We start from the raw sequence: 25799 nt of genomic DNA, 5'->3' as shown, positions 1-25799 counted from the left end.
AGTTGTAACATAGTGCGTATTGCTCAATGAGTGTGTCTTCGAATGCTTCAACCCCTTAGAAAAGCTTGATCTTGTTTACTTATAGGCTGTGGCGATTGACCACTGCGGGAAATTGTAGGGATTAGAAAAGCTTCTACCATGCTTCATCGTCTTCGTAAGCCACCGCATAAAAAATTGCACAAGTTCCTTGCCAATGTGCGGGGGGTACGACATTTCGAAGAATGACGAAGGGTCATATAGTGAATGCTTGCCAACTACACGATAATTAAATGCGTAGTAGGCAGGCATCCTGCAAGGGTGCTTGAAGAAGCTACCCAGAGTTTGTTAAAAAAGAAACTCACTGCATATCCACGGAGAGAATTATGAAGATTAGGGTGAAGTGTCCATCAGCCCTTCCGTGCTTACGTCCGTTCGTGGGCCCATCCGTGCGTCCATTCGTCTGTCCGTGCATTCATTCGTGCGTTCCTCCGTCCCTGCGTTTTTCCACGTGTCTGGCCGTCCATCCATCCGTCCGCGCATCCGCCCGCCTGCACGTTCATCCATCCACCCGTCTGCTTGTCTGTCTGTGCATCCGTGCGTCCGTCCATCTACTGAACACTACAAGTACAGCCACCTAGTCATAGTCGCGCGATCACCGCTCTCTTTCCCCTGTGGCACATACCCGCTCTCTCGGGTATGTGCCACCGGCAGTTAGACACCGACAATGGGCGACGCGCAGGCCACATAATATTGAACTTCACCCCTAAAAGAGCTCTGAAAAGCTACTTTCATGATTTAGCTTCAGCAGTGCTGGCAGTTTTTTTTTGTCTTGTACATTTCGCTTAGTAATCCTCAAGATTTCAAGATATGAAAATGGAGTGCAGACCCCAAAGGCAGTAACAAAATAGATAGTGCAGTATCTGCCAAAATGCAAATGACTACAAAAGCGCCCTATAAAAGATGTAGGGATATTAAAAAAACTGGTTTGTTTGGGTACGCTATGTACACGACGCATATTATTGCAAATTTTAGAAATATTCAAAGATAAGTGATTTAATTTTGATGAATAACAGTACTAGGGGAATCACGTTAGTATCACACTCAATCCTGTAGTCAGATTTTAATTGTTATACTTGAATTTGTGTCGCTGCTTTATAATAAACATTGTAAAACACTATACACGATAACTAAATTCTGCTTTTTTGTTTTACAGGAGTGCGCAAATAAAAAGCTGACAAGCATCAGGTCCAGTAAGCTGATGGTCAATGAACTCATGAAGCTCGCTGGGTGCGAATTCATTTCAGTGCTAGGATTGGTTACACAATATGAAACATGGAAGCGCCGACCGTACTATAATGATCTGTATGCCTCTTGTTGTAACGACCACGAATTTACAGCGAAATCTCATGACAGTTCAAAATATCCAGGTGGGTAATTGAGTGTTGGTTGATGGTAACTGGCTTGCAAAAAAAGAATGAGTCGAGTTCAGTTTATCGAGATGCACGTGCATTCTCAAGGGCCTGATCTATTGGCGATGACCACGTCTGTAAATGTAGTGTACTATTCTGCGCATAGATAAGTGGATATTTATAGCCGTTTTAAATTCAATCGCACCGGTAATTGGTATCTTTTTATCAAATCTTTATGAAAGTTGAATTTATAAAATAATTGTATTTAAAGAAGCATGTTTCAGACCTTCAAATCTGAATGAATCTATTCCCTCTTTCAGGTTCGTTCCGCGATTCCGCAAGGGCCGCAGAAAACATCGGCGAGTGACCAGTGCATTCAATCGTATTCTAAAGTCTTGAAAAAACTTGAGTAACATCTTGCGCATCACTGTCATTTCTTCTAACATCATGACTGCTGCGCCTTATAAGCTCTTATGGCAGACGAATTTCAGATAAGGCTGCCTTGCTCTATGGTTCTAATCTTTCATTCAGGTCGGCCTGCTAATGATATTGAGGAAAACTTGGTCACCCACTTCCAACGCCAATTGCCTTTGGAAGCATGCCGAATGGCGATCCAGTCAATACTAGTCTGTTTGGTTAATTTCTAAGCGTATTAAATGGCCCGTTGTGTTGTGAATTATTCTATCGTAAACAAAATATTCGCGTACCTTCTAGTATTATAAATCTTTTTTCAAAATTCTCATTATTCACACACCATGACAATAAATAATGCGCAGCCAGGGAAGCACTGCATCATCTAGGCTCAATGCTTGTGTTCACCTCCGAAGATGTGGACGACTTAAATAAAGTAGCTGATAACCGCGGCCATCGATTTCTTTCTATAATACTGCATCAAACTGGAACATAATGGTTGAAGAAACGCATTTATTTTCTTCAATAGGGCATGATATAATTTTTTTTTCAATTTGTACTGCTATAAAGCAAGTACCATGATATTTTATGGTCTACACAGGGTACTGCAAGTATATTTACCCAAGCTGATAATATTGGCGTGCCCAAATGGTACGATATTGAACACTTTGCTGCATGGAAAACACTGACAACAACATAAACACACGATTGCAACATATGTTTTTTTGAAAAACACTGTTTTGTCGGATGCAAGGCAGAGGAATTAAAAAGGCCAAGTCTGTGCTGAAATCGCAGCACAGTCACAGTGAAAGCCTGAAGAGGGGCCTTTCAGAGCCTTTTATAAACACCCAATATAACAGCTGCAAGCACTGTTGCCGTGTGAGCACTATGTCATTAATAATAATAATTTCGGGATGGTAGGCCAGCATTTTTTATGCTATTTTTCGTCATTCTTCTATGAAGCATGGTATCCGCAAAACATTTGCAAAGGATTTTGTGCTAATTGTTCATGCTGTGGGTGACGGCAATAATGAATTATGCCTGAAGTAGGTATGTGCCACAGTTAATAGGTGATAAAAAACTAGCTTTTGTACTGGGTAGGAGCATTAAACAACCCACTCGTTACGATATTCGCATTGTGTAACGCCTTGTTGTTCTTTTTCTGTTCTAAAACGCTTTATTAGACATAATAGCGTTATTCCTATCCCGACATCGAGCCTGTGTAAGGATACTTTGCAAACAAGCTCCAAGAACCAGCAGGGCTCAGTGGCAGAATACTGGGCTGGCACGCAGCGAACCCGGGTTTGAGCCCCACTGAGTCCTTGGTGGTAGGTTTTTCTCTTCTTTCGTGAGATAATGATTACTGACACAGGCGGCGGTGGCGGATAACAACGGCGCCAAGCGTGGCCCGAGTTGTGATCTCATAACAGTTTTTTCTGTAGTATGCATGTACACTGTTAATTTTGAAGTACACTGTTAATTTTCATGAAAGCCAACACGTGAGCGTATGGCCTGCACCTTTTCGTGGCTGTTGTTGCGACTCCGGGTGTTGCGGGTCTCAGGTTTGGTAGCGGTAAGAACCATTGTCGAACAAGTCAGATGAGGCACTTTTATTTCACACCACCGCAACACTTCTATGTCTGGCTTCTCGACCACGTGAACGTCTGAGGAATTTGGCTTTTCCTTGAAATTCTGGCCCAGCCCGACGATGTGACGCTTCTGCCCCCAGCCAGACTGCCGACGCTGACCAGCGGGCGATTTGGAGAAATGAGAAACTTGGGTGGCAAGCGAAGGCATCCCACCGTGTGTAGGCCATGGCGAGTCGGCGAATCCGCCCGATGTGCGAACAAAGGCAGAACCCAAGCCTTGACCGGTGGTGAAACCTGCCTTTCATTGCACAGCGGAATTATATCCCATGAGTTGGTCTTTGTTGAAGATGGAGGAGCCATCGCATTGTTCTTGCAGAAATGTGGCTGTGCACGCTTCTCCTCCTACAAAGTCTTTTCGAGACACGAGCACGAGGTCATTCATAAAACTGCCTACAGCACCATCAACCGACACATGAAATGCGTCGGCTATTCCCGTCATGTGTAAGCAAACAAAACAATTACTCATAACCATTGAATAAGCGCTTCTAAATTGTGCTGTTGCTCTGGTCTCGAAACAGGCAATGCCATCAAAAGTGAACGCGCTTTCTTTATCTGTAGGCTGATGGTGCTGCAAGCAGCCACAACAGTGCGCAGACCACGGGCTCGCGCGTTCCTGTTCATTAAAAAATCACAGTGTACCCGCAAGGTAAATGGTGACGAGTGGGGCGAAATGGAATGAACGGGCGTGCGCACGGATAGTCGGATGGACGCAGTGAAGCATGAATGAACTGGCAGACGCTTCGCCCCAATCAACATTATTGACTCCGTGGATAAGCTGTGACACTTTTTTATTGACATCCAAAGCATTGCGATGCAACCAGCTACTACGAATGACTATGATGACAAGGGGCGTACGAGCCACGGCGTCAGGAGCTTCGCCCCTAAAGCCAGCTGAGACTGGCCATATAATTGCTATTGCCATAAAATTGATACTATACTAAATGCCCACGTCGTCAGTCCGACCACACATAGTGTCATGCCAGCTTGATCGCGAGGGTTTCGAAATCAAAAAGGGAAAACTTGGAAAATGCGATCAATCTTACACACACCCGGCCAACAAACTACTTGTGAAGTAGAAAGCTGTAGCAGGAACAGAGTTCAATGAATTGCTGAACAGCCTTCTAGTCTCCAGGACAAGAAAACTCGACGACGAAGAATTTTCCAGATCTGGTCGAGCATCCTGGGAGGTCAACACGTGGCCGGTAAACTTGAGTTCCTGAGAGCCGAAGTAGCACTTTTCGGGCTTGCTAGTAAGAATTCTTTCCGTATCGCAGTGAGGACGCTTGTTAGCCTTGAAAGTTGTTTGTCAAGCGTGCTTCAAAACACATCATCTAAGTATACGAGACACGTCTGGCACTATAGTCGAGTGGGTACAGTGTCCATATTTCATTGAAATGTGGCAGTAGTGGACCAGGGACCGTAAGGCAGTGCTTTATTATGATAACTTCAGTCGGGAGTCATGAACGCAGTTTTCTCACGGTCACCCTCGTCACCTTCAGTTTTCCAGTATATGACTTGAGATTTAATGATGTAAAGAACTGGGCATGACGTAGACAGTCCAAGGTGCCATAAATCTATGACAGCAGATAAACGCCGTGCTTTTGTGACATTGGGAAGCCGTTGGCAGTTGACGCAGAAGCGTAGTGTGTCGACGTTTTAAATTGACGCCTAAACAACTCTCTTTAGGGACGCATGGTTTTGATGTCGACAAAAAGGCCACGTCAATCGTTAACTAAAATACGGTGTTTGCTTATGTCGGGGCATTGAACTTTCAATGCACTTGAAAAGAAGCTCGAGAATTCAGTCAGAAGGATTAGCAGTCGCTTTTTTGTGCATCTGGAATGGCTGAATTAGCGTGAGTGGGGCTGTCCAGGTCAGCACAAGCTTTTGCGTCCGTTGAAATCATCTCCAGTGTGTCGACATCAAAAAAGTCGTTAATTTCGCTGTGAAAACCGAGAGCGGTGCCTCTAGAGACGTGCGGAAACTTTATGCTGAAGTTCGTTAGCATATTTCGAGAGCGTTTATTCTCTAACCGAGCAAGACCTCGGGCTTTGGTGATGTTTTGTTTGAGCAACAGCGGGACATTTGTACCTGCAATACCTTAACAGTCGTCAAATTCGTCGAAAACGTCACAGGTTACGACGGTCAACACGCTACTTATCAGTAATAATGTGACCTCGCCGTCAACAATCCTCAGAGCATTAATGTAACGTCGTCCGGGTGACCCGCTAAGGTTTGTGCCATGGAAAACGTCACCTGCTACTATTGCAAGTTAATCACAGCTCTGTTATCTAGTAGGAAGTCTAGTCCAAGAGTTTGGTTCCTCGAACAACTCGGCAGCGTCAAAAATTTCTGAGATACGTAAGTCTGTGAATACTAAATCGCGTCGTGCACACTCTCCTGAAGAGATGGCCTTCGGCAGTGCAAATCTGCAAATCAGACAATGGGGTAAAAACCTTCGCTTGCAGGCAAGGCCCATGCTCATGACGGAAGTGTCTGCTCCAGTGTTAATTAATGCATTACTTCATCTTTGTCGATGATTACAGCAATGTTTGACGTTAGCGCTCTGTGTACCACGTCCGATTGAGTGTGTGGGACTCCTTGCAGCTGTCACAATCTTCGTAGTGAAGGATCTTTAGTAGAGTCAGCGTCAGTGACCTCCCCCTACCCCTTCGGAGGTTATTGAATTCCATTCTCTCGACCTGCAAAACTGGGTAAGCGGTGTGTTGGAGCGTCACTCCAGTATAGGCTGGACTAGGTGACCTCTAGCGAGCAGGCAAAGGCGAACGAAGCTCGTGCAACCGATGTCTGATATTGCGATAATTCAAGATGAAGCTCTCTATTTACAGTGGTTCCTCGCCTGGTCATGGACGAGTGCCTTTTGGCAAAAATACATGGAAACCCACTTGGTGGTAACAACATGTTCGGTAGCATTGTCCGGCTTGCCTGCAGTGCGAACAACAGAGCCTGTAGGCGGTTGTATATCAAGTATCACTGTTCTTCAGTGTTGCTTCGGTGACTAACGCCGTGCTCCGAAGACGGCAGCCTACTTGCATATGACGAGCGTTTAGACTATTGGGTGCCACACATACTGGGAGTACTGAACAATTAAAGACATCTAACTGCTTCCGCGTAGCTCATGTCTATGCAGTGTAGCTGTTGAGGTACCTCGTACTGGTATATAGGCCAACAGCGTTGCTTGTGGCCTGTATAACTTATCGCAAGATTACTCAACCATAACAACCTAGTATGCGACGTTCAAAAGATAACTCATCACATGAAACGACACATATCAATGCACCAAACTTACTGTTAAAAGAAAACACACACCACGTCATCTGCTGATATTGATAGTATCAAGTTTCCCCACTTGTAGATCCACTATGCTTATGTACGGTCATGAGCACGTTTGACACGAACACTCTGCACCTTAACCTGGACTGGTTTGATTGGTATAAGGTGTCGCTAAATGGCTGGTTCTCTTGACGTAAAAGAGAGACTTCCGTTTGTTGCCGATGTTGTACGTGAATGACTGCACCACCCACGTGGTTATGCCCACGTGCAATCGATGCCACTTCAGCTTCCTCTTTTTTGATAGTGTAGAACACTCCAAGTTTCTCCGTTACTATTTTGCGACATCCTTCAAAGGGGCCAAGAATAATCGCATGCACCGAGGGTAAAACTTGAGCAGTGGTTACATGGTCGCAACAGTAATTGGAAGGCTCGCTGGCATCCATGCCACAGTTCAATTACAAGATGATGACGATGACGAACCTTGCGTTGCAAAGCAAGTGCATTCGAGAGCCTCAAGTCACAGACATGGTGTGGTAGTGAGGTGCCTCACCTCACAACCACACCGTGAGATCAAATGCGGCAGCTCATCAAGCTCACTCTTGAGACATCTTCGTAGTTTAGTTCTCTCCCAAAGGAACGGTTGCACCCTTTGCTTCACTCGTGTACTGTGCGGTTGACACGGTAATGGGCGGGATTTGCACTAGGCTGCCCGCATACGGTGTTTTTCACGCCACTCGCTTTGCTTCTGGCAGTGCCTGTGCTAAGCGGTCGTCAATGTACCACTGTCGTATAGTTTGCCAACTTAGAAGCCGACGCGTATAAGGCGCAACGTGGTCTTATCGTACTCGATGCTGACGTACTCGGCTTGACGAATCTCGAGGAAGCGATCTTGGCGTGGTATTTGCCGGAAATTTGGCCAGTCTGGGAGAAGTTGCGCAAGTCTGGCGTAACCAACATGCTGCCACCGACGACAACGACGCACGCGGCCGTGATGATGGTAGGCCTGCTTGCCCGACGTCTCAGCGTCGTGTAAGTTCCTGCCGCCAGTTACTGCATGCGCAAACTGATGGCACTGATTTCACTTGTGGATACCTTGCTCCCACGGAATAGGTCGTGGTGTTGGTGTAAGGATTGTGAATACACTCTATTTATATCAACAGAACCAATATGCCACATCGAATAAGTGTTGCGGAAGGATTTCGGCTCAATACCAACAATGCGCTAGACTAAGTTACGTTCAGCATCGACACTAAACGGGCGTAAAAGGGAGACGTCCGTGCAATACCGATGGTGACAGCTGCGCCCCCTACTTGAGCGTGCCCCCGCGAACTCAATGCCACGTCAGCTTCCTGTCAATTGATGAAGTCTTGCACGCTCAAAGATGCTCTGTTGCTACTTTGTAACACCAGTACCTAAGTGATCACTGCCGTAGCCTACATAGTACTTGTGTACGCTCAAACAGTATGTCGGCGTGTATTGGTAACATTTCGCGGCAGCTGAAAATAAAACTTCGCTGTGCTGACGTCATTGAAACTAGATCAAGCCACACTTTGAATCGTTCCTGTTATAAGTACTGTTGGCTGTAAATAAACACACATTCTATTACTTCTAGGATTAAGTGGATATCATTGATTGGGACGTGGCTAACGCGTCCACATATACATTTCAGATGAAAATATTTGCGAGGTGAAAATATAGAAAAAGCATTTTAATGTATCTCGTCCTCAGTTTGGTGACTATCGCTCAGAAATGAATACAAAAAAGCCCCCGAGAAATGACAGGCAACAGTGTTCACTGCCTGATTTAATTTCCATCTTCTTCAGTACTCTTAGCATTGCAAATCTTCGACACGGATCTTATCAACTTGGCGATGTTTCAAACTTTCCGGGGATGAGCATGTCGCTGAAAGCCGCTCCCTGGGAAATTCCAGAAGCACTTGAATACGACAGTCGCATGGGATAGCACCTGTAAAAAGAGAAAAAAAATAGTTGTACATCACAAGAACTTGCCGCAAAGAGGTGATATGCCCAGTTGAGGGATGTAGAAGGTTTCAAAGGCATTTTCGCACCACAAGGTCTTTACGAGATAAAGAAAATGTGGCACAGTAACATGCCGCACAAGGCCGAGTAAGACATTCCAAGGAGTGTCTAACGGTTACGCAAGTGGGCTTGAAATCTTGGCAAGATTTTCGCAGTACTAGAGCTTTCTGGAGAACGTTTTTTAGTTTTTAGCGCATTGAGCGTACTTAACCACTTGTCTCAATCTCGCCAAACCGACGTTGGGGTTCTCAGCTTCTGCTCGGGCGCAGAGCTTCAAGGTATCAAGCTCTCAATCTCACTGGTGTGTCTGATGCTTTCCCGCTATATTACACCAACAGCTGTTATGAGATCACAACTCGGGTCATGCGCGGCGCCATAGTTGTCTGCCACCGCCACCGCCGGTATCCGTGACCACATCGCACGAAATTAGAAAAGCGATTTGGTAATATTGATACAGTAAGGCTCGAAGCAGGGTCCGCTAGATGCCAGCCCAGTATTTTACCGCTGAACCACGCTGGTGCTTGAGACTTGTTGGCAAACTTGCCTTAGGCAGACTTGATGTCGGGAAAGCAATCGCGTTATTGCGACCAATAAAGCCTTTTGAAAACAGCGATAAAACAACCAGGTGTCGCACTGTGCGAATAGCCTAACAAGTGGGTCGTCCAGTGCAAAAGCTTCATTACAAAAGCTTGTTTTTGTTCACCTAAAATCTATTACGCATACCCACTTCAGGCACACTTTTTTTGTCAGCCAATGCATGAACAATTCACGCAAAATGCATTGCCAGTGTTTAGCGGTTACAACGCTTCACAAAAAACTGACGAAAACTAGCATAGTGAATTCCGGCCTACTACACAAAATGTTTTATTATAGTTTCAAAGTGGGTAATAAACAAAGGTGTTTCCAGCAGTTACCCAATGAGTGTTTAGAAAAGGCTCTGAAAAGCAGCTCTTCCAGCTTTTGCTGTGACTGCGTCCTTTGCGCAGGTCTGGTATTTTATTGCGCATAACGGTGTATAGAAGAGGATAATGGCAGTATGGGTAAGTTTTTGAAGAACAAGCAAAAGAAAAGGATAGAGAAGTGGCCAGTGCAGTGTTAAAATCATATATACACAATCCAGTGCAACACGAATATAGGCTGGTTCTTTATAACTCATCCGTTTGGTTAGGCCATACTTTTCTTAAAAATCATACGCTTTAAAGACAGGTTGCGGTGAAACATCCAGGAGACGTTTTAGGTTAATAGCGCGACTAATTTCTGAGGTTAGGTGCCAAATAAACGCGAATGAATCAAAAATACGAAAACTCTGGGCATGCACCAAACTTTCTACAAAAACCAATTTATACCATACTGTTGAGTCGAAACAGCTGCACATTTCGTGCGGTCATTTCAATATCATTTCTCACCCGTAACGTAAGTAATTTATAACCTTTAGAAGCGTCTGCACGTAACGTTGGTGTGTCACATGGCAATCAGTCTTTAACGATGTTTAAGAACAGCATGCGATCTTCCCTGGTACAGCTTTTAGCGGTTTTTGTCGTACCTTACTTTTTTTTTCGTAGCTGTAGAAAAAAATACGAGATTGGCAACTAAATTTTCATCCATCCTGAGTATTTTGCAGGACGAATCATCCAGACATTGATCTCGTTTCGGTTGACGTAGAAAACTGTGCTACATGACATACACGCACAGGCTAATACATAAGAACAAACGTCAGGCGGCACGCGCCGCGTCCCCCTGTTGACCCTATACGGGAGAGGTCTCGAACATCGGGGGCATGGGCGCTGTATTCATGCCGGTCAGCGCTTCATACTCTAGGATAACAAACATATAACAACAAGACGGTGACGCTATTTCAGAACGAAGTACACCAGGACGCAAAGAGTGGGTCAACAGGTGAAAGGCTCGACGAAAAGCTCGACAAAGTGACAGAAGGTCTGCCTTTTGGCGAACAACCACGTGTGGTCTGGCGGACAACTACTTACCGGAGGGAAGGTACGGACATTGTGCACTGCGGATTATGTACAAGCTCCATTTTTTATTTTTTCCTTTTTTTCTTTTTTTCTCTTTTTTAATTTTACTCTATAATTTTATTATTTCTTTTCAATTTTGCTTCTAGTTTTATTCAAATTAATTTCAAGTTTATTATTATTACTTTAATAGTTTTTTACTATTTTTAAAATTATTATTATTTTAGTAAATTTTTTCTTTTCTTTTCTTTTTCGTTCACTTTCTTTTCTTTTATATATTATCCTTATTTTATTTTATTCTTCTTTCATATCTTTTTTAATCCTGGGCATGGCCCAGACGTCTTTGGCCCAATATTATTACATTAAAGAAATCGCGAGCTTTCCGTGCTCGGTGAGCCCTTGGGACACCAAATGCATTACCTTCCACCCACAATTTTATTTTACCAATTGACTTTTTTTAAAAAACTTTGCGCTTTGAGTAATAATTGAAAACTCATCTTTATTTATTTTAAATTGGCTTTAAACCTGGTATGCTTTTGCAGGAACAGGTTCTTCTTACACCATTTTTTTGCTTTCTTTTTCTTGAGCTGGGAATGAAGTTTGGATTGGGGCGTATAGCCCAATATGCATCCTGAGTATTTTGCAAGAAGTAGCTTCACAATCGTAGACCATATAGCGTGCGCATTGCCCATTTGAATAGGTCATTTCTACAAACATTACCATGAATAAAAATATTCAAGGGCCAGAATATTTGATTCTTCTCACAAATATTGCTTAGAAATGGTGTGTACGAAGAAAGGCGAAATAGGTGAATGTCGGGCTCTTGTGACACAACTCTAACATCGTTTGCAATATGCCAACATGACGGAGCTACAGATTTTTTTTAGCATGCACACACTTTAAAGGCATCATATCAAGTCCCGTGGAATGAATGTACAAAAACTCTAAAATTTCAGATGCGGACACTTTTCAAGCAGACGTTTATCGCTTTAGTAGCTCTTATACTAGAAGGTCCCAGCGCTGCTACGTCGATCATCTTAGAGCCTTTCGAGGTGAAAGTCTCTGTGAGGTTGAATGCGTGTCAAGGTTATCCTTTCTTACACCACACTAGTGGTGAGCCTACTCCAAGAGCAGCCCTATGCTACCGGTCACCAGGATTCACCAGCGAAGAATAAAACTTGGCCAAATATGTCAGCAGCAAGAACAACATTGTGAAAAAGAACAAAAGCTTTTTCTATTTTTCACCACTTTACAGGGGGTGTAGCCCCTTCTCCTTGCCATCCTTTCCCCTCAAACATTCCACCACGCCATGCCCTGTTCATTTTTCTTATATAATTGGCATTACCTGCTATATTTTTTGGACGCGGGCTCAGGATTTGTTTCTCCTACCTCACCAAAAAAATGTCGGTGCCTAGCTTGCTGAATCGATGAAACCAGCAATGAAAAATACACAAGGAGGGAAGTAGGTTATTGTCGACCCAGAGTGCGGGGTTGTCGGTACGTTTCGTCTTGTGTCCATATCTCTTCTGTCTGCGTTGAATCACGCTATTCGAACTCAATGCCCTCGGGCCTTGAGAGTACAATAAATAAATGGAGCGGTCGAGAGTCAGTCAGTCGGCTACCTTTTCTACAGGGCGGATTCGCTTTGCCGGAGAGCATACACGTAATCTGGGGCTGCTATTCTCACTGACCCATTGTGTGCTGCTGTAGCTTATAATATTCAGATAGGTGCAAGGTCAAAGGGAGAATAACGCATGGCAGATGATACTGAGAAGACTAGAACAAAAGCTATTGTTTGAGCGCCCTGTGGCTGCTTGGTGGGAGGGTTTGGAAGTGCACAGCATCTTAAATTTGCCATTTTTTCTTTATTTTCAAAAATATGGCGTGCCATTACTTGTCGAGACCGACACCATGATGCTAGAATTTTCATTTGTAACGTATTGCTGAATTAACATTGTTTGACTCGAGGAAACATACAAGTGACAGTCTAATAGCTTCCGATTGTTACAACCAAGATAGGCGAATCGATATAGAGATAAAAAAATCTTTTAGTGACTACAATACTGCTTATAAGAAGCCTGGGTGCTTTTGTATAAGTGTTTTAACTTCAGGATGTATGACATAAGTAAAGAGAGGCAAGCATGTACGCTTCAGCAGCAGCGATGAAATTCTGCGTGAGCGATGCGAACCCTAAGGACGGTGCCACTCAGGAGTTGTTTCTCGGGTGCCGAACTCCAGATGTTAGCATAGGCGCCTCTGTGTTCATGCTCAGCCACACTTCTGCCAGCTCTTCCAGTGGCAGCAGCGAACGAATGAAGCACTTATACGGGTTGTGTAGCTGGGTGGTCAGAAAGAACTTACTCGTGTTCATGTTTAGAAAGAACTTAGTTAGGCCACGTTATACAAAGTCGAGAGAGAGTCGACAATAAAGTCAATAAACAATGACAAAATCGGTAGAGAGGGTTGACAATAAAGCAGCCGTCTAAGGCATGAGAGAGTTCTAATTTCGGGCCACCACCTAGCCGCTACACAGAGACATCCGCTTATGTAGCGCTTTTTTTGCCGTTACTACTCATTCCTCAACAGCCTGAGACATTAAGCACTTCTAGCCGTTTAGATAATGGAACTATACCAAAATTGGTATGGCGTAACATGACTGTACTACGAGGATAAGTGAGCAGTGCTAACAAGAAAATTATGACATGTATGCCATAAATGTCATTATTTACATGCCAGGGCCTTGCTGCTTCTACAGTGGTTTCGTTCACATGACATATCGCAATCTGGTAGGGTATGACATGACTGCATGGTGCAAATAAGTGACAGGCCTTCACGTGAACATCATGACATGCGTGTCATGCAAGAACATGACTACACGCCACGCTCACGATGCGCTCGTGGTCGTTTCACTGGCTTCAGATAGACAAAGTTTGGTACTACGCATTGTGAATGGATGACGAAGGTATATGACTGGTGCAAACATGATATTAATGACATGGTTTTCTTGTAATAACGCATGCAACGCTCATGAAGCGTTCACAATTGTTTCGCTAGCTTCAGATATACCAAATTTGGTATTACTTGACTTTAATGAATGTCGAAAAGATATGACTGGTACCAGCATAATAATCATGAAATGTGTGACATGTAAGAACATGACTACATGCTACGCTCATGATTTGCTCATGATCGATTCACAGGCTTCACATACAACAAACTATGTATTACGTGACATGAATGAATTACTACGGTATGTAACTGGTGCAAACTTGACAGTCATGACATGTATGTCGTGTAAGAACATGGCTACATGCCATGGTCATGATGCTCTCACTGCCGCTTTGCTAGCTTCGCATATACCAAACTAAGTAATGACGCGATTGGGCGACAAAGGTAAATGAGCGGTCAAAACATGAAAATTACGACATATGTGTCGTGTAAATCATGACTGCATTGTACGCTCATAGTGCGATCGTGGCCATTTCGCTAGCTTCACATGTCATAAATTTGGTAATAAATGACGGGAACGGACGACGAAGGTAAATGTTACGTCCAACATAATAATAGTGACATGTGTGTCATGTAAATTATGACTGCATGCTATGCTCATTGTGCAATCGTGGTCGTTTCGCAAGATTCAAAGATACCAAATTTGCTACTAAGTGACGTTAACAGACGACAAAGATAAATCACACGTCCAAACGTGATAATCATGGCAAGCGTGTTACGTAATACATGACTACATGCTACGCTCATAACGCGCTCATGGCCATTTCGCTAGCTTCCCATATGCAGAAATGCCAGGCGCAAACATAATAATCATAACATGGAAGTCCTGTGCAGCCAAATTTACATCCACCTCGTAACATTCTGCTGATTTCAAAGTGACAATTGAAGCTTCCTCGTTCGTGCTTCGCATATCATCGATTCCCACTGTACGTGGGACGTACCACTTCTTAAGCCGCTTGCCACGTCCAATCTGTTATGGTCTCTCGAAGGTCAGGGACTCGCATTATTTCATACGCTGCTGTACATAGGTCGTTGAAAGGCGGGGTGGGGGAGGGGAAGGTGGTACGGAGATTTACAGCAGTGTGTTTTGAAGCGTTCCTTTTTTGTGAACTTTATTACTTACGTGATTCGATTCACAGGCGTGTGCCGGGTTCCCCATCAGGCAAGGGGCGTGAGAGTAGAGAAGGTTCATCGTATACCACCCCTCTTATATGTAAATGTATGAGGCACATTTTTTCCACCTCCTACTACGTAACTAAGGGGCAGCAGCCCTCCTGCCCTGATCCCCCGTCCTCTGGTGCGCATGCCTATGGTCTGATTACTGTGACATTACACTATAAGGCTATTTAGTGGTTTACATACAATACAGTCAGTGTTACCTTTGCACTGAAGCCATTAAGGCAGCGCTAAGTTTTCGTGAATTACGAGCGTCTGACGTCTAGAGACATGTGTTCACTCTCCAACACTCAAAAACCGACACACCGTTTGCTGCCTAATATATATTGGCTTCGTTGCTTCTGCACACGATGGGATATGTGCTCAATGGTGGCATGATATATGGACACGTTGCAGGACGTTTCACCTGTTTCGCGCCACGGGCTGTCGTTTTTCACCGGTAGGGTGCACGAAGGAATTGTCGGCGGCAATCAGAGGCGTAGGCAAATTTTTAAAGACAATAGTCTTTCTTGGGGAGTTTCTACGCCAAATTTTGGCCTGTCTGTCTGTCTGTCTGTCTGTCTGTCTCTCTCTCTGTTTGTCTGTCTGTCTGTCCGTCTGTCTGTCTGTCTGTCTGTACCTTTGTGTGTTTGTGTGTGCTAACGATATTCTAAACAGCACCCAGCGATACGTCAAACAGACAACCCCATACGCAGCGCCCATCAATCTTGTTGAAGTTTCAGCGTTCATACTTGTGCGATTGTGAATTCAGAAGCAATTATTCCGCATATCTGAGGCACCATAATAACACGTCTATATTTTGTATGTGTCGTTTTATACTCAAAAGAGCACACATAATAATTCTAAAGACCGTAGCGTTTATCACGCTGCGCTGACAGTGCCACGCGATGCTCGAAAAGGCAAGAGTTTCCAACAATATGCTAAGACATGGTAGTGGCACTTGCCCGTCGCTTAGCGTTCTACACCTTATCACCTCCGAGACAGGTGCACATCTTTCTACGTGAGCGCGCACGCCTTCCTCGGTTTTGAAGATAACTGCCAGATGGCGCTCGTGTCTAACGTGCCTCGATGCGCCCGTTCACCTTTGCTGCACTGATCGAGACTCTCTAGCGCAGCGCTTCTAGAATACATTTCACCAATTTTCTCGCACAGAGCATCAAATAAACGTTTTGTTCACTCTCTTCACACGCAAGACCACCGCCTTTCGACGACATTTACTGTTAAACATGCATATACTGGGTCGATTTCTTCGTGAAGGCTGGTGGAGGGGGGGCACCTCTGGTTAATGGTCAATTTTCGCTCTGTGTGTTATGGCAAAAAAATTATAGAAGGGCGGGGCACGGCCCGGTGTGCTTTCGCCTGGCTATGCCACTGTGGGCTATGCACGTGTGCTAATCATAAGACCGAAAAGCAATATGCCAGGCAGCCCCACGCTCAACCTTGTAGCATGAACTCTGCCGCTATGCACATCAATGCTTAAACGAACGTGACCAGTGATACTTTATAAATTTTTCGCTCCTCCAGACTTTTCAATCATTCGAGCTGTCCTGGCACGTGAATGCAAAAGCCACCCTCAATAATTTTAAAGTGCCAGAGAGACGATCTGACTTATTTCAGTTCTGATTGCGGACAATAGAGGGATCGTGCTGCCGTGAAAGTTGCATTTTATGTTACAAAAATTGAGGCAGTATAACGGCAAATAGTAACTATTCGATACATGTCTAGATTTGGCTAATGACACACACATATGTATATATAGCAACTGGAATGGTAATTTTTGGGGTTTCACTTTTTTGACAGCGAAACCATAAACGCTATACTTTTCCATGCCATCATTTTAGCAAGTTACGGAAATACAGCAAGGAAGACAGTATGGCAAATACAGTAAGGCTGTACGGTAGCACTGCTCCATTCTCGCTTCTTGCGCCTGCGCCGCTCCGAGTTCCACTAACAGTGCCTCCACCCGAACGATGGGTGGCTCTTTATCAATACGCAGGCTGACAGGCCACGATGGGGCATGACAAGCTCACAGTAATAAAGAACATAGTTCAGTGGTCTTGAGGTGCCTTCAATGGCAACAACACAATGACCATGAAAGGAGGAGTGGTGCCATCACTTTGTATCCTATTAGCGCGCAGCAGGTACGTGACTTGCTAAAGTACAATATTACTTACCGAGATGCAGACTTGGGCTGTTAGGGTGTGTTCGAATGGCGTCAAGTGTTTCTGCATCCCAGGTAGTGATCGTATTGGACTCGAGGTGAATGCTCTTTATAACAGGAAACTGTTTTGGATTGAATCCTCTTGGAATTTCAGTGAGTTCGTTTCGCCTGCACAGAAATATGGAAGAGCTGGCAGTTTCTTACAGAAAAACAATAGCAGTCTTTAGTGAAGACTGAAGTGAGATTCATGATAGGTAATTTCGAGGCACGCAACATTGTAGCAGCTGAAGAATTTTCGCATGGACATTCCATTACCCAATGTTATAGGTCTCCTTCTATTGTTTACAGATGTGGGTCATCATCACAGGAAATGCTTAAAATACAACAGATATACAAGAATGCGCAATTACATTTACGCAGGAATTCTTCTCAAGAGTACTGCATTGCTGCGCTAGTATTACTGGTACAGTGCATTCGTACCACGCGCTCTGGAAGCCAAACTTAGCTCCATAGGCTCCTTTTGTTAACTAAAAGGCCTACAGGCTTAAAAACTGACCTATATACAATACACAACAGTTGTACTGCACACACCGGAGCATTTTCGATCCCTGCAGTGGTCAGGAGCTTACCTGAGCAGTATCGTTTGCAGAGAAGGTGCTGGATTTGGCAAAACAGACCACGAGAAATTACTGAATCTACTGGAAGTGATATCAAACTTCTCTAAGTTCGTGAGTCGAGCGAGTGCGCCATGTTCCATGCTCGGGACTGTACACTCCGTGATGAATATGTCGCGAATACTCTGTGGCAGGTTGTTCCAGTCCTGATCGATTGACAATACCTGCCTCTCGAAGCGCAGCGATATCAGCGAGACAACATCCTTGAGAAGACTCCACGACTTCGGCAGGGTGCTGCCTCTCAGAAATACCAGCTCCACCAGTGTACCGTTCAGTCTTTCGAATGCATTGGGATGCGCTGCGTCGAAGTTGTCGATGTGGACTTTGTTCAATGTTACGTTAGTGGCTGCCAAGTCGGCGAATGTGTCCACTGGTAGGTGCTCAAGACGACTCTCGGATAGCATGAAGGCATGCTTGCTGTGCTCTGGACGGATAATTTTCGTAGCCAGTTCGGACGCTGTCATAAAACCTCCGCAGTTGAAAAAAATCCGTTGTGGCTCCGATTGAAACTTCTGACAAGAAGGTTCCGCAAAGACGAGGCACACACTAAAACACTGCAGCAGCAGTAGCGTCCAATAACTGAGCAACATAATTGGGGCCGCTTACTGTGAAGAGGTTCAGCTGACTGAAAAACATGTAGCGGGACGCTCTTATATACAAGTGCATACACTCCTTATCCATAAGTCGCGCCGCTCTTATGGAGTATCAGAAGCCAAGAAAAGAAGTCTTGCCATTGAGCTTAATTTTAGCGTCTTTCTCGTGACATTCAACACGCCCAAAGCTTTCAACGCTCCCGCCAGATTGCTAGTAATCATATTTCCGGGGCCTTGAACTGCCTCACTGCCCTTGATAAGGCCTTTCCAGTGGCCCTTACATTACGAGCAAATCTGCAAGCAATGACGTTAGGATAGATCAGCTACTTTTTAACTACATACATCCCCGAAGTTAACACAGCAGCACGTGACCATGTAGCTTCTCGCATTTTCGATTCACTTTACCACAGACGCAATCAATACAATTACAGAAAAGATAAAAGCAATAAAACGTGAACACATGCAATAAATTGCTCACGCACCATATTATCGTAACCAAGTATATTGCAATGGATAAAACGAAGGAACAAAATTTTATAAGAATTTAGGCTTTAAGCGAACGCTTATTCAAGATGGTATTAAAATGGACAGCTGCCTGTTTTGGAAATGGCTGCTTCGTGAGGACATCTCGGAACACGTACGTTATCACTAAATTTGAAATGTCGAAAATCTACCCTATTGAAAATCATCGTCCTCAGCATGATGCCAGTACGTTTTTCGGCACTGGTACACGCTGGAGACACTGGAACACGCTTGTATTCACTGGCACTTCGCTGGGTGCACAGAGAAAATGCTGTGTCGCACTGGTATGGGCGCTGGTTTAATCGCTGTGATGCTGTTGGAAACTTCGAAGCGCTGGAAGCGCTGGAATTTTCACTGGCAAGCGCTGGTGAATATACTGGAGCACCCACCGTTTCTACCAGCGCAGCGCGTACATTATTTTGGCGTTTGCCGTGGTATGCTTCGGTGTCGTTGAATATAAAACGCTTGATTCGACGGCACGGAGAGATGCTACCATAACAGATACCGAGCATACGTAACTTTTGCGATACACGTACGTTTTGCAGCAATTACAATGCAACTTTTTTACATGTGCCCCTACGTATACAGGCCATATTCGCATCAGCCGTGTATTGCTGTAACGATTGCAAGTTGCAGTATTTGTAAGCCTGCAGCTGCACGTCAATCCTAATAAAAACAGGACACTGTTTTTGCTGCCAAGTTGACGAAACGTAAATGAGCTCTCTCGATCAATTTGCAAGGTTTCGCAGTGGAGGCGAGAAAAATAGCTGTTGTTCGATTTCGCCACACCGCATAAACGGACGTCTGGCCATGCTTATCCTGCTACTTACTTCAGATAACAGTTAGAAATGTTCCAAAGCTCAAAAGCAGAATCTTCAACCATCCCAACTCACCGCGTCGAGAGCGGTCTTACCCAGTGCCCCGTCGAAGCGAGGCATATATCGTGCTGGCCGCGTCAGCTTCTTACATTCAGTAGCCACAACAATAAAGTGTAAGGATGACTGCAAAGTACAGTTTAAACACCCTTAAGCCTAAATCAACCATTTTTTTCACTTGTGAGGTGCCCACATCAGAAGCGGTGACTATCAACCTGTCATACTTTCAGCAACGCAGGCTATCACCGAAAGCTTCCTTCTGAGCACAAGATCCGGTACTTCCCTGACTCACACGTAAGAACATGAAAATTTGAGTTGGTTATTTGGTGCGCACTAGTGAACTAACATACTGGCATACTTCTTCAGCGGATTGCATTAGTAATTTCATTGGTGGTTTTTTAGTTGCAGGTATCAATATAACTGCAAATATGTGATCTGGCACGCCAGATGTGTACTGCTACATCATCGCTTGCACGAAAAAAATACTCAATATTCACTCGTGTGCACGGATATGTACTGAACAAGACATTTTACACCATCTGTTTATGTTGACTAGTAGCAAGTGTGAGAAGCGACTACCAAAGGGAAAAAAAAACTATCGGCAGCAACAGCCGACAATTGGTGGTTGCTCCTCCAGTCAATTTGAAATTTTTCAGAGCTGAGACATGTATGCTTCAAAAAACTTTGCGCTCTTGCTACTATCCGCACATCATTCTGCGCCCGGAAGCCGTTCATCACTGTCGAGTCAAGACGCAATTGTTATTAGGAAAGGATTATCGCGTCAAACTTGACTATGCGACTTGTAAACATGAAGTCAAACAGTGTGCTGTTTTGGATAAAAAGTCATTTTACAACCCACCATGTACGTTCTGGCGTGGCACAGTGGGTATTGTACTCAGATCGTAAGCAGGAGGTGGCGAGTTTATATTTTGTCAGGACGCGCTTTAACAAAGATGATAGTCTTTGTTGGGAACCTTCGACACATAAACTTTGGTCCGTCTGTCTGTCTGTACATTTGTCTGTTTGTTCACCATACGGTACCCTAAATGTAATCAAAGTGACCAAACCAAACTCCATACGGCCGACCCCATCCGCATCGCCCACAATTATTGCTCAAGATTCAGCGTTCATATTTGTGCGATTGTCAATTAAAAAGCAAATATAGCGCATATCTGAGGCACCATAACAACACGTAAATATTATTTGTCCATTGATTACTAGAAAGAGCATATATAGGTTAGTTTAAGGATCGTAGCCTTTATAACGCTGCGCTGGCCATGCAACTCTTGCACGGAACGGCAACTGTTTCCAAAGCTTTGCTAGGACGACACGGTGATGGCACCAATCCATCGCCTTGCGCATTACACCTTAACACCTCAGAGACGGGCGCGCAGAGCGCGCGCCCTGTTTTTCTGGATAACAGCCAGATAACGCTCATGTCTCACGTGTGACATGACTTGATGCGCTTGTTCACCTCCGCTGCACGCTCGAGGCACTCTAACGCAGCGCCTGCAGAATACAATTCCCCGATTTTCTTGCGCAGGACGTCACATACACGTGCTGTTCCCTCTCTCGAAACGCAAGATCATCTTTCGACGACATTTGCGGTGTAACATGCAGATACGGGGTAAATTTTTTTCTATTTATTCATTTCTTTTACTTTTTATAGTAAATGCGCGTTATATTTTGCTTATATATTGATTGATTTATGGTGAATGGGCACCCCAATTTCAACCCTGTCAAGTCATTTTGCGCCGAGTACTGGGACGCTGGAGCGGCAGCGTCCCAGTACCTGTGCTGGGAGGCGCTGGTACCAGTGCCATACAGGGCCCATAATCGGTTAGCGCTCGTGTCTTTCGTGTACTTCTTGTCTCTGTGTCGTCGTTTTGTTCTCGCGCTATAACTATCGTCATGCCATACCAACTAGCCCAAGCTGCCACACTTCTAAGTCCCATAATCGGGCATGGCACTGGACGCTGGTACCCAGAGGCGCTGGTTTTGGCAACAGGGCACGTATGGGGCTTCGACTGTTATGCAGCGCTGAAAATTTGTCCCGCACTTTTTGAGAGTAAAAGGGTGGTGTGTTCAAAGTTGGCAAGATCATGGCCTATGCAGTGGGGATCAATAAGTCACGAGTAGTATAGCCAAAAGCTATCGCGAACATTACGCTGCCCTCACGTAAGTCAGAGGTCTATCATAAGTCTATTCAACTTTATCCACCACACAACCGCTTAGCCATACAACTAAAATAATAGCCTTACCAGTGGTTGACAACCTGCCGCGCACTTGTCAGTTTCGTACTTCTGCATTTTCATCTTCTTGTTATGCCTGTACATTTTAGCAATAACAGTTAGGATTTTACATTCGGAAACCACAATTTGTTTGAGAGGCAGCGTCTTGTAGAGCCCTCTATCAGGCCCACTGGAGCTCACTAACGTGCACTAAAATTTAACAATGCAATGCTTTAACAATTTGTCTTCATCTAAAAGAACTGCCGAAGTGAGGATTTGCTACCGCGAACCACAGGTGAGCCATAAAAAGTCATCACCACTAGGCTACTGGGAAGGGTTCGCGCACATCTCGAACTGTTGTCAGCCCTGAACAAATGAAAAAAGCAGGAATTCAAGGACTCGTTCTTATTTTTGTTATACACAATAATATACCGAACTAACAAGCAATGATAACCAGATAAGTTACATTATAATTTTTGATAACATTTGATAACCAGGAAAGTAACTTTATGTAAGAGTGAAGAAAGAAAAAACAACAAAAGGATAAATTGCTGCCGGCAGTAAGTGAACCGGCAAATTCGGAATTTTAGAACTTCTTGCTTGGCGAGCTGGCACCTAACTCTGATGCAAGTTGTTGCGCGTTATATCGGATAAACACAGGGGGCAAAGACAGAGTAAACGTTCACTCCGTCTTTTCCCTCCTGTCTTCGTCCGATCAAATGCGCAATGATTCCAATCAAATAACGTATTTGATGTTCTACCAAATGCAACAGAGCGCTGGTCATTTGTCCGTCTATTTTATGCGATAAATCAACATCATAATAATCATCATCATTATCCTGGATAAGCTCATTGCAGAGAAAAGGTATCTCCCGTGCTGCGCCAGTCAACCCTGCCAGTGCTTTCTGCTGCCCTGTGGTACCTTCAAAGCGATAAAAGATCACTGTAAGCATAAAAGACAAGAATAGAGCAGAGTGGGCCAGTGAATAAATGGTGGTTGATGGCAGCATAGTTGGAATCAGGAAGAAGAATCAGATATGGACCTGGTAAGTAATGAGCATGCAGAATAAACACTAGCCACTAAGGGTAACTTACTGGAATCCAAGGAAAGGGAAATGTGTGAGGCGGGTATAGAAGGTTAGGTTGGACGATTAGATTAGATGGTACATATGAGCATATTGGTAGCGATGGCGTAGTGGCTAGAGTATCAGCTTCACGTGCAAAAAGTCTGTGGTTTGAACCGCCGTGCTGCGAAGTTCCCGACCTGGTTTAAATAAAAATTATCCACGTGAGAAGGAATTATGTTAAGAAGCCTGGGATGTGGCCTCACCGGTGACCACCGCCGGTAACGCACTTCATCATCAGACAAGAATTGACCACCCTGGTGCAGTATCTGACCACTACCTCCCACATGAATACGCCAGTTAACCCTGAGCCCTCAGTACCCAGTGGGTGCGAAGAAACGGACCCCACCGGCAGTCATAACTGCGACAATGCAGAGGGTGCCAAAAATCTGTGGGTCGGGTAAGACCGTAATTAGATCCTGAACTTCGCAACCTTTGATTCCATACCCCAGGGAGGCGAGTATAGTCACGCTATTCGAGGAAATGAAGGGTTTAATGGGATGTAATGAGGCTCAGTGAGGCTAAGAGGACAGATGAGGCATATACAGTGTAACAGAATGGGCATGTCCTTTGCTATCGTGGCTTGGCCGACAGAAGAAAACGAGTGTGGGGTTCCTTATTCACAGAAATATAGCTGGTAAAATAAAGAAATACTATAGCAATAATGAAATGGTGGTAGGAAGCGTAAATACACTCCATGAGAGGTACAAAATAAAGGCGATTCAGGCCTAAGCGCGTACATCCGGTCATGATGACGTATTACATGAAAGCATATATGAAGGTGTGGAATCGGCCATGAGTAAGGTAAAAACATGGTATGCTTCAATACCAAAATAGAAAAGAAGCAAGCTAAAGACTAGGTAGGAGGGGATTATGGCAGAAGTACTAGAAATTCCTGAGGGGAGAAATATGTAGAATTCACAGAACAAAATAATTCATGGATCTTGAATACCCTCTACCGAAAACAAATGAACTGTAGGTGACAATGAAGGAGCCCTAATGGCTAAAGGAAGAATGAAATGCAATTTATACGTAGTACGCACCCTGCGTTCATGCAGGATATAGAAGTGCTTGGTAAGGTACCATACAGTGACCATATACAAGTAAGGTTTGCATTCGCATAGGCTTGAAGAAGGAACGACAAAACCTGATACGCAAAAAGCCAATAAATGATGTAACGCTGAGATGGAAAGTACAGAAATCCAGTCTCGCTTCAGAACAGATACTCGGCTCTCACTGAAGAGACCAGCCTTAGCGTTCACGCAACTAGAGATAATCTGACGAGTATCATTACGGAGTTTTCAGTGGAAGTCAAGGTACGGTAGTTAGACAGGCCGCAAGCAAGCTATCCCAGGAGTCTAAGAACCTCATAAAAACGCCAAACCGTGAAAGCCTGAAACACAACAGCAAAAAATAGGACTGTTAAGGCTTCAGAAGTTTAATATAAGCGTAAGGTATCCCATGCAAGAAAGTATAACATGGAGAGAATTATACACACCCTTAAGAAGGGAAGAAGCGCCAAAGAGGTGAAGAGGAAACTCGGAGTAGGCAAAAAGCAGGTGTATGCACTGAAGGACGAAGAAGGCAAAGTAACTGCGAAGATGGATATGATGGTTAAAGTAGCGGAGGAGTTATACAAAGTCCTGTACAGTAGTCGGGACAACCATGAGCATTACAAAAATGCTAGCCGTAACTAAAATAAAATACCACCAGTGATGACAGAAGAAGTAAGGAAAACCTTGAAGCGAATGCAAAGAGGCAATGCTACTGGTGAGGATCTGGTAAAATCAGATATGCTGAAAGATGGGGGATAGGTTGTGGCAAAAAACTGTCCACCCTATTTACGAACTGTTTTCTCGCGGGGAGGGTATCAGGGTCGTGGAAGAATGCCTACATCATCCTAATCTATATGAAAGGGGATGACAAAGACTTGAGGAATTACAAGCCGATCAGCTTGCTCTCGTTCAAGCTATTTGCAAAGGTAATTGCCAACGGAGTTAGAACAACCCTAGAATTCAGTCAACCAAATAATCAAGCAGAATTTCGAACAGGTCACTCAACAATCGAACACATTCATACTATGAATCAGGTAATAAGAAAAATGCTCTGAATAGACCCAACCACTATATATGACCTTCTTAGATTACGAGAGGGCGTTCAATTCAGTATAGATATTAGCAATCATGCAGACACTGCGGAATAAGGGCGTCGGCGAAGCATATAGAAACATCCTAGAAGAAATATACAGGGTACAAACCGCCACCATAGTGCTCCATAAAGAAAGCGACAAAATAAGTATAAAGAGGGGTGTAAAACAAATGGATACAATCTCCCCGATGCTATATAGCGCTTACTTACAGGAGATTTCAGAGGCCTAGAATGGGAACAGTTAGAGATAGGATTTAATGGGGAGTATCTAGTAACATGTGCTTCGCCGATTACATTGCATTGCTGAGCACCTGAGGGCACTCCAACACTATTGGACACCCCATGTCTTATTCGTGGGTTGTGTACGCTGAATTACAGACGAAATATTGCTATACAAACAATACAAACAGCAGTGATAAGGGCAGGCTGTCTGAAGATATTCGACTTAGAAAATTTGTAATACAAGAAAAAATGCTGACCCTAAAATTGATATTCGCGGCGTCACTTAAGCATGATTCGCTTGGGCGTGACGTCG

The 25799-nt window shown here is 44.3% G+C and overlaps 1 protein-coding gene across 1 annotated transcript; it reads right to left on the bottom strand.

The window, feature by feature from the left end:
• Positions 1–8512: 8512 nt before the first annotated feature.
• LOC142803468 (uncharacterized) lies at positions 8513–18378 on the bottom strand. Its single transcript, XM_075888580.1, has 3 exons — positions 17727–18378; positions 17111–17265; positions 8513–8707 (listed from the first exon to the last, which is right to left on the bottom strand). Exons 1-3 carry the CDS (start codon positions 18359–18361, stop codon positions 8571–8573), a joined length of 927 nt encoding a protein of 308 aa, XP_075744695.1. The 5' UTR covers positions 18362–18378; the 3' UTR covers positions 8513–8570.
• Between the last annotated feature and the right edge of the window lie 7421 nt (positions 18379–25799).

The sequence above is a fragment of the Rhipicephalus microplus genome, chromosome 3 (assembly GCF_043290135.1).
Source record: "Rhipicephalus microplus isolate Deutch F79 chromosome 3, USDA_Rmic, whole genome shotgun sequence".
In the NCBI taxonomy this organism is placed as follows: Eukaryota; Metazoa; Arthropoda; class Arachnida; order Ixodida; family Ixodidae; genus Rhipicephalus; species Rhipicephalus microplus.
Note: the sequence above shows the minus strand (reverse complement) of the source record. Positions and strands in the feature narration are given on the sequence as shown.

What these genes read in the sequence shown, in the direction of transcription:
- LOC142803468 (XM_075888580.1), bottom strand. Translation starts at nt 18,361, where the DNA reads ATGTTGCTCAGTTATTGGACGCTACTGCTGCTGCAGTGTTTTAGTGTG. An exon ending in CTGCAAACGATACTGCTCAG is followed by an intron (nt 17,266 to 17,726) that starts GTAAGCTCCTGA and finishes ATTTCTGTGCAG; the next exon opens with GCGAAACGAACTCACTGAAA. An exon ending in CAGCCCAAGTCTGCATCTCG is followed by an intron (nt 8,708 to 17,110) that starts GTAAGTAATATT and finishes CTCTTTTTACAG; the next exon opens with GTGCTATCCCATGCGACTGT.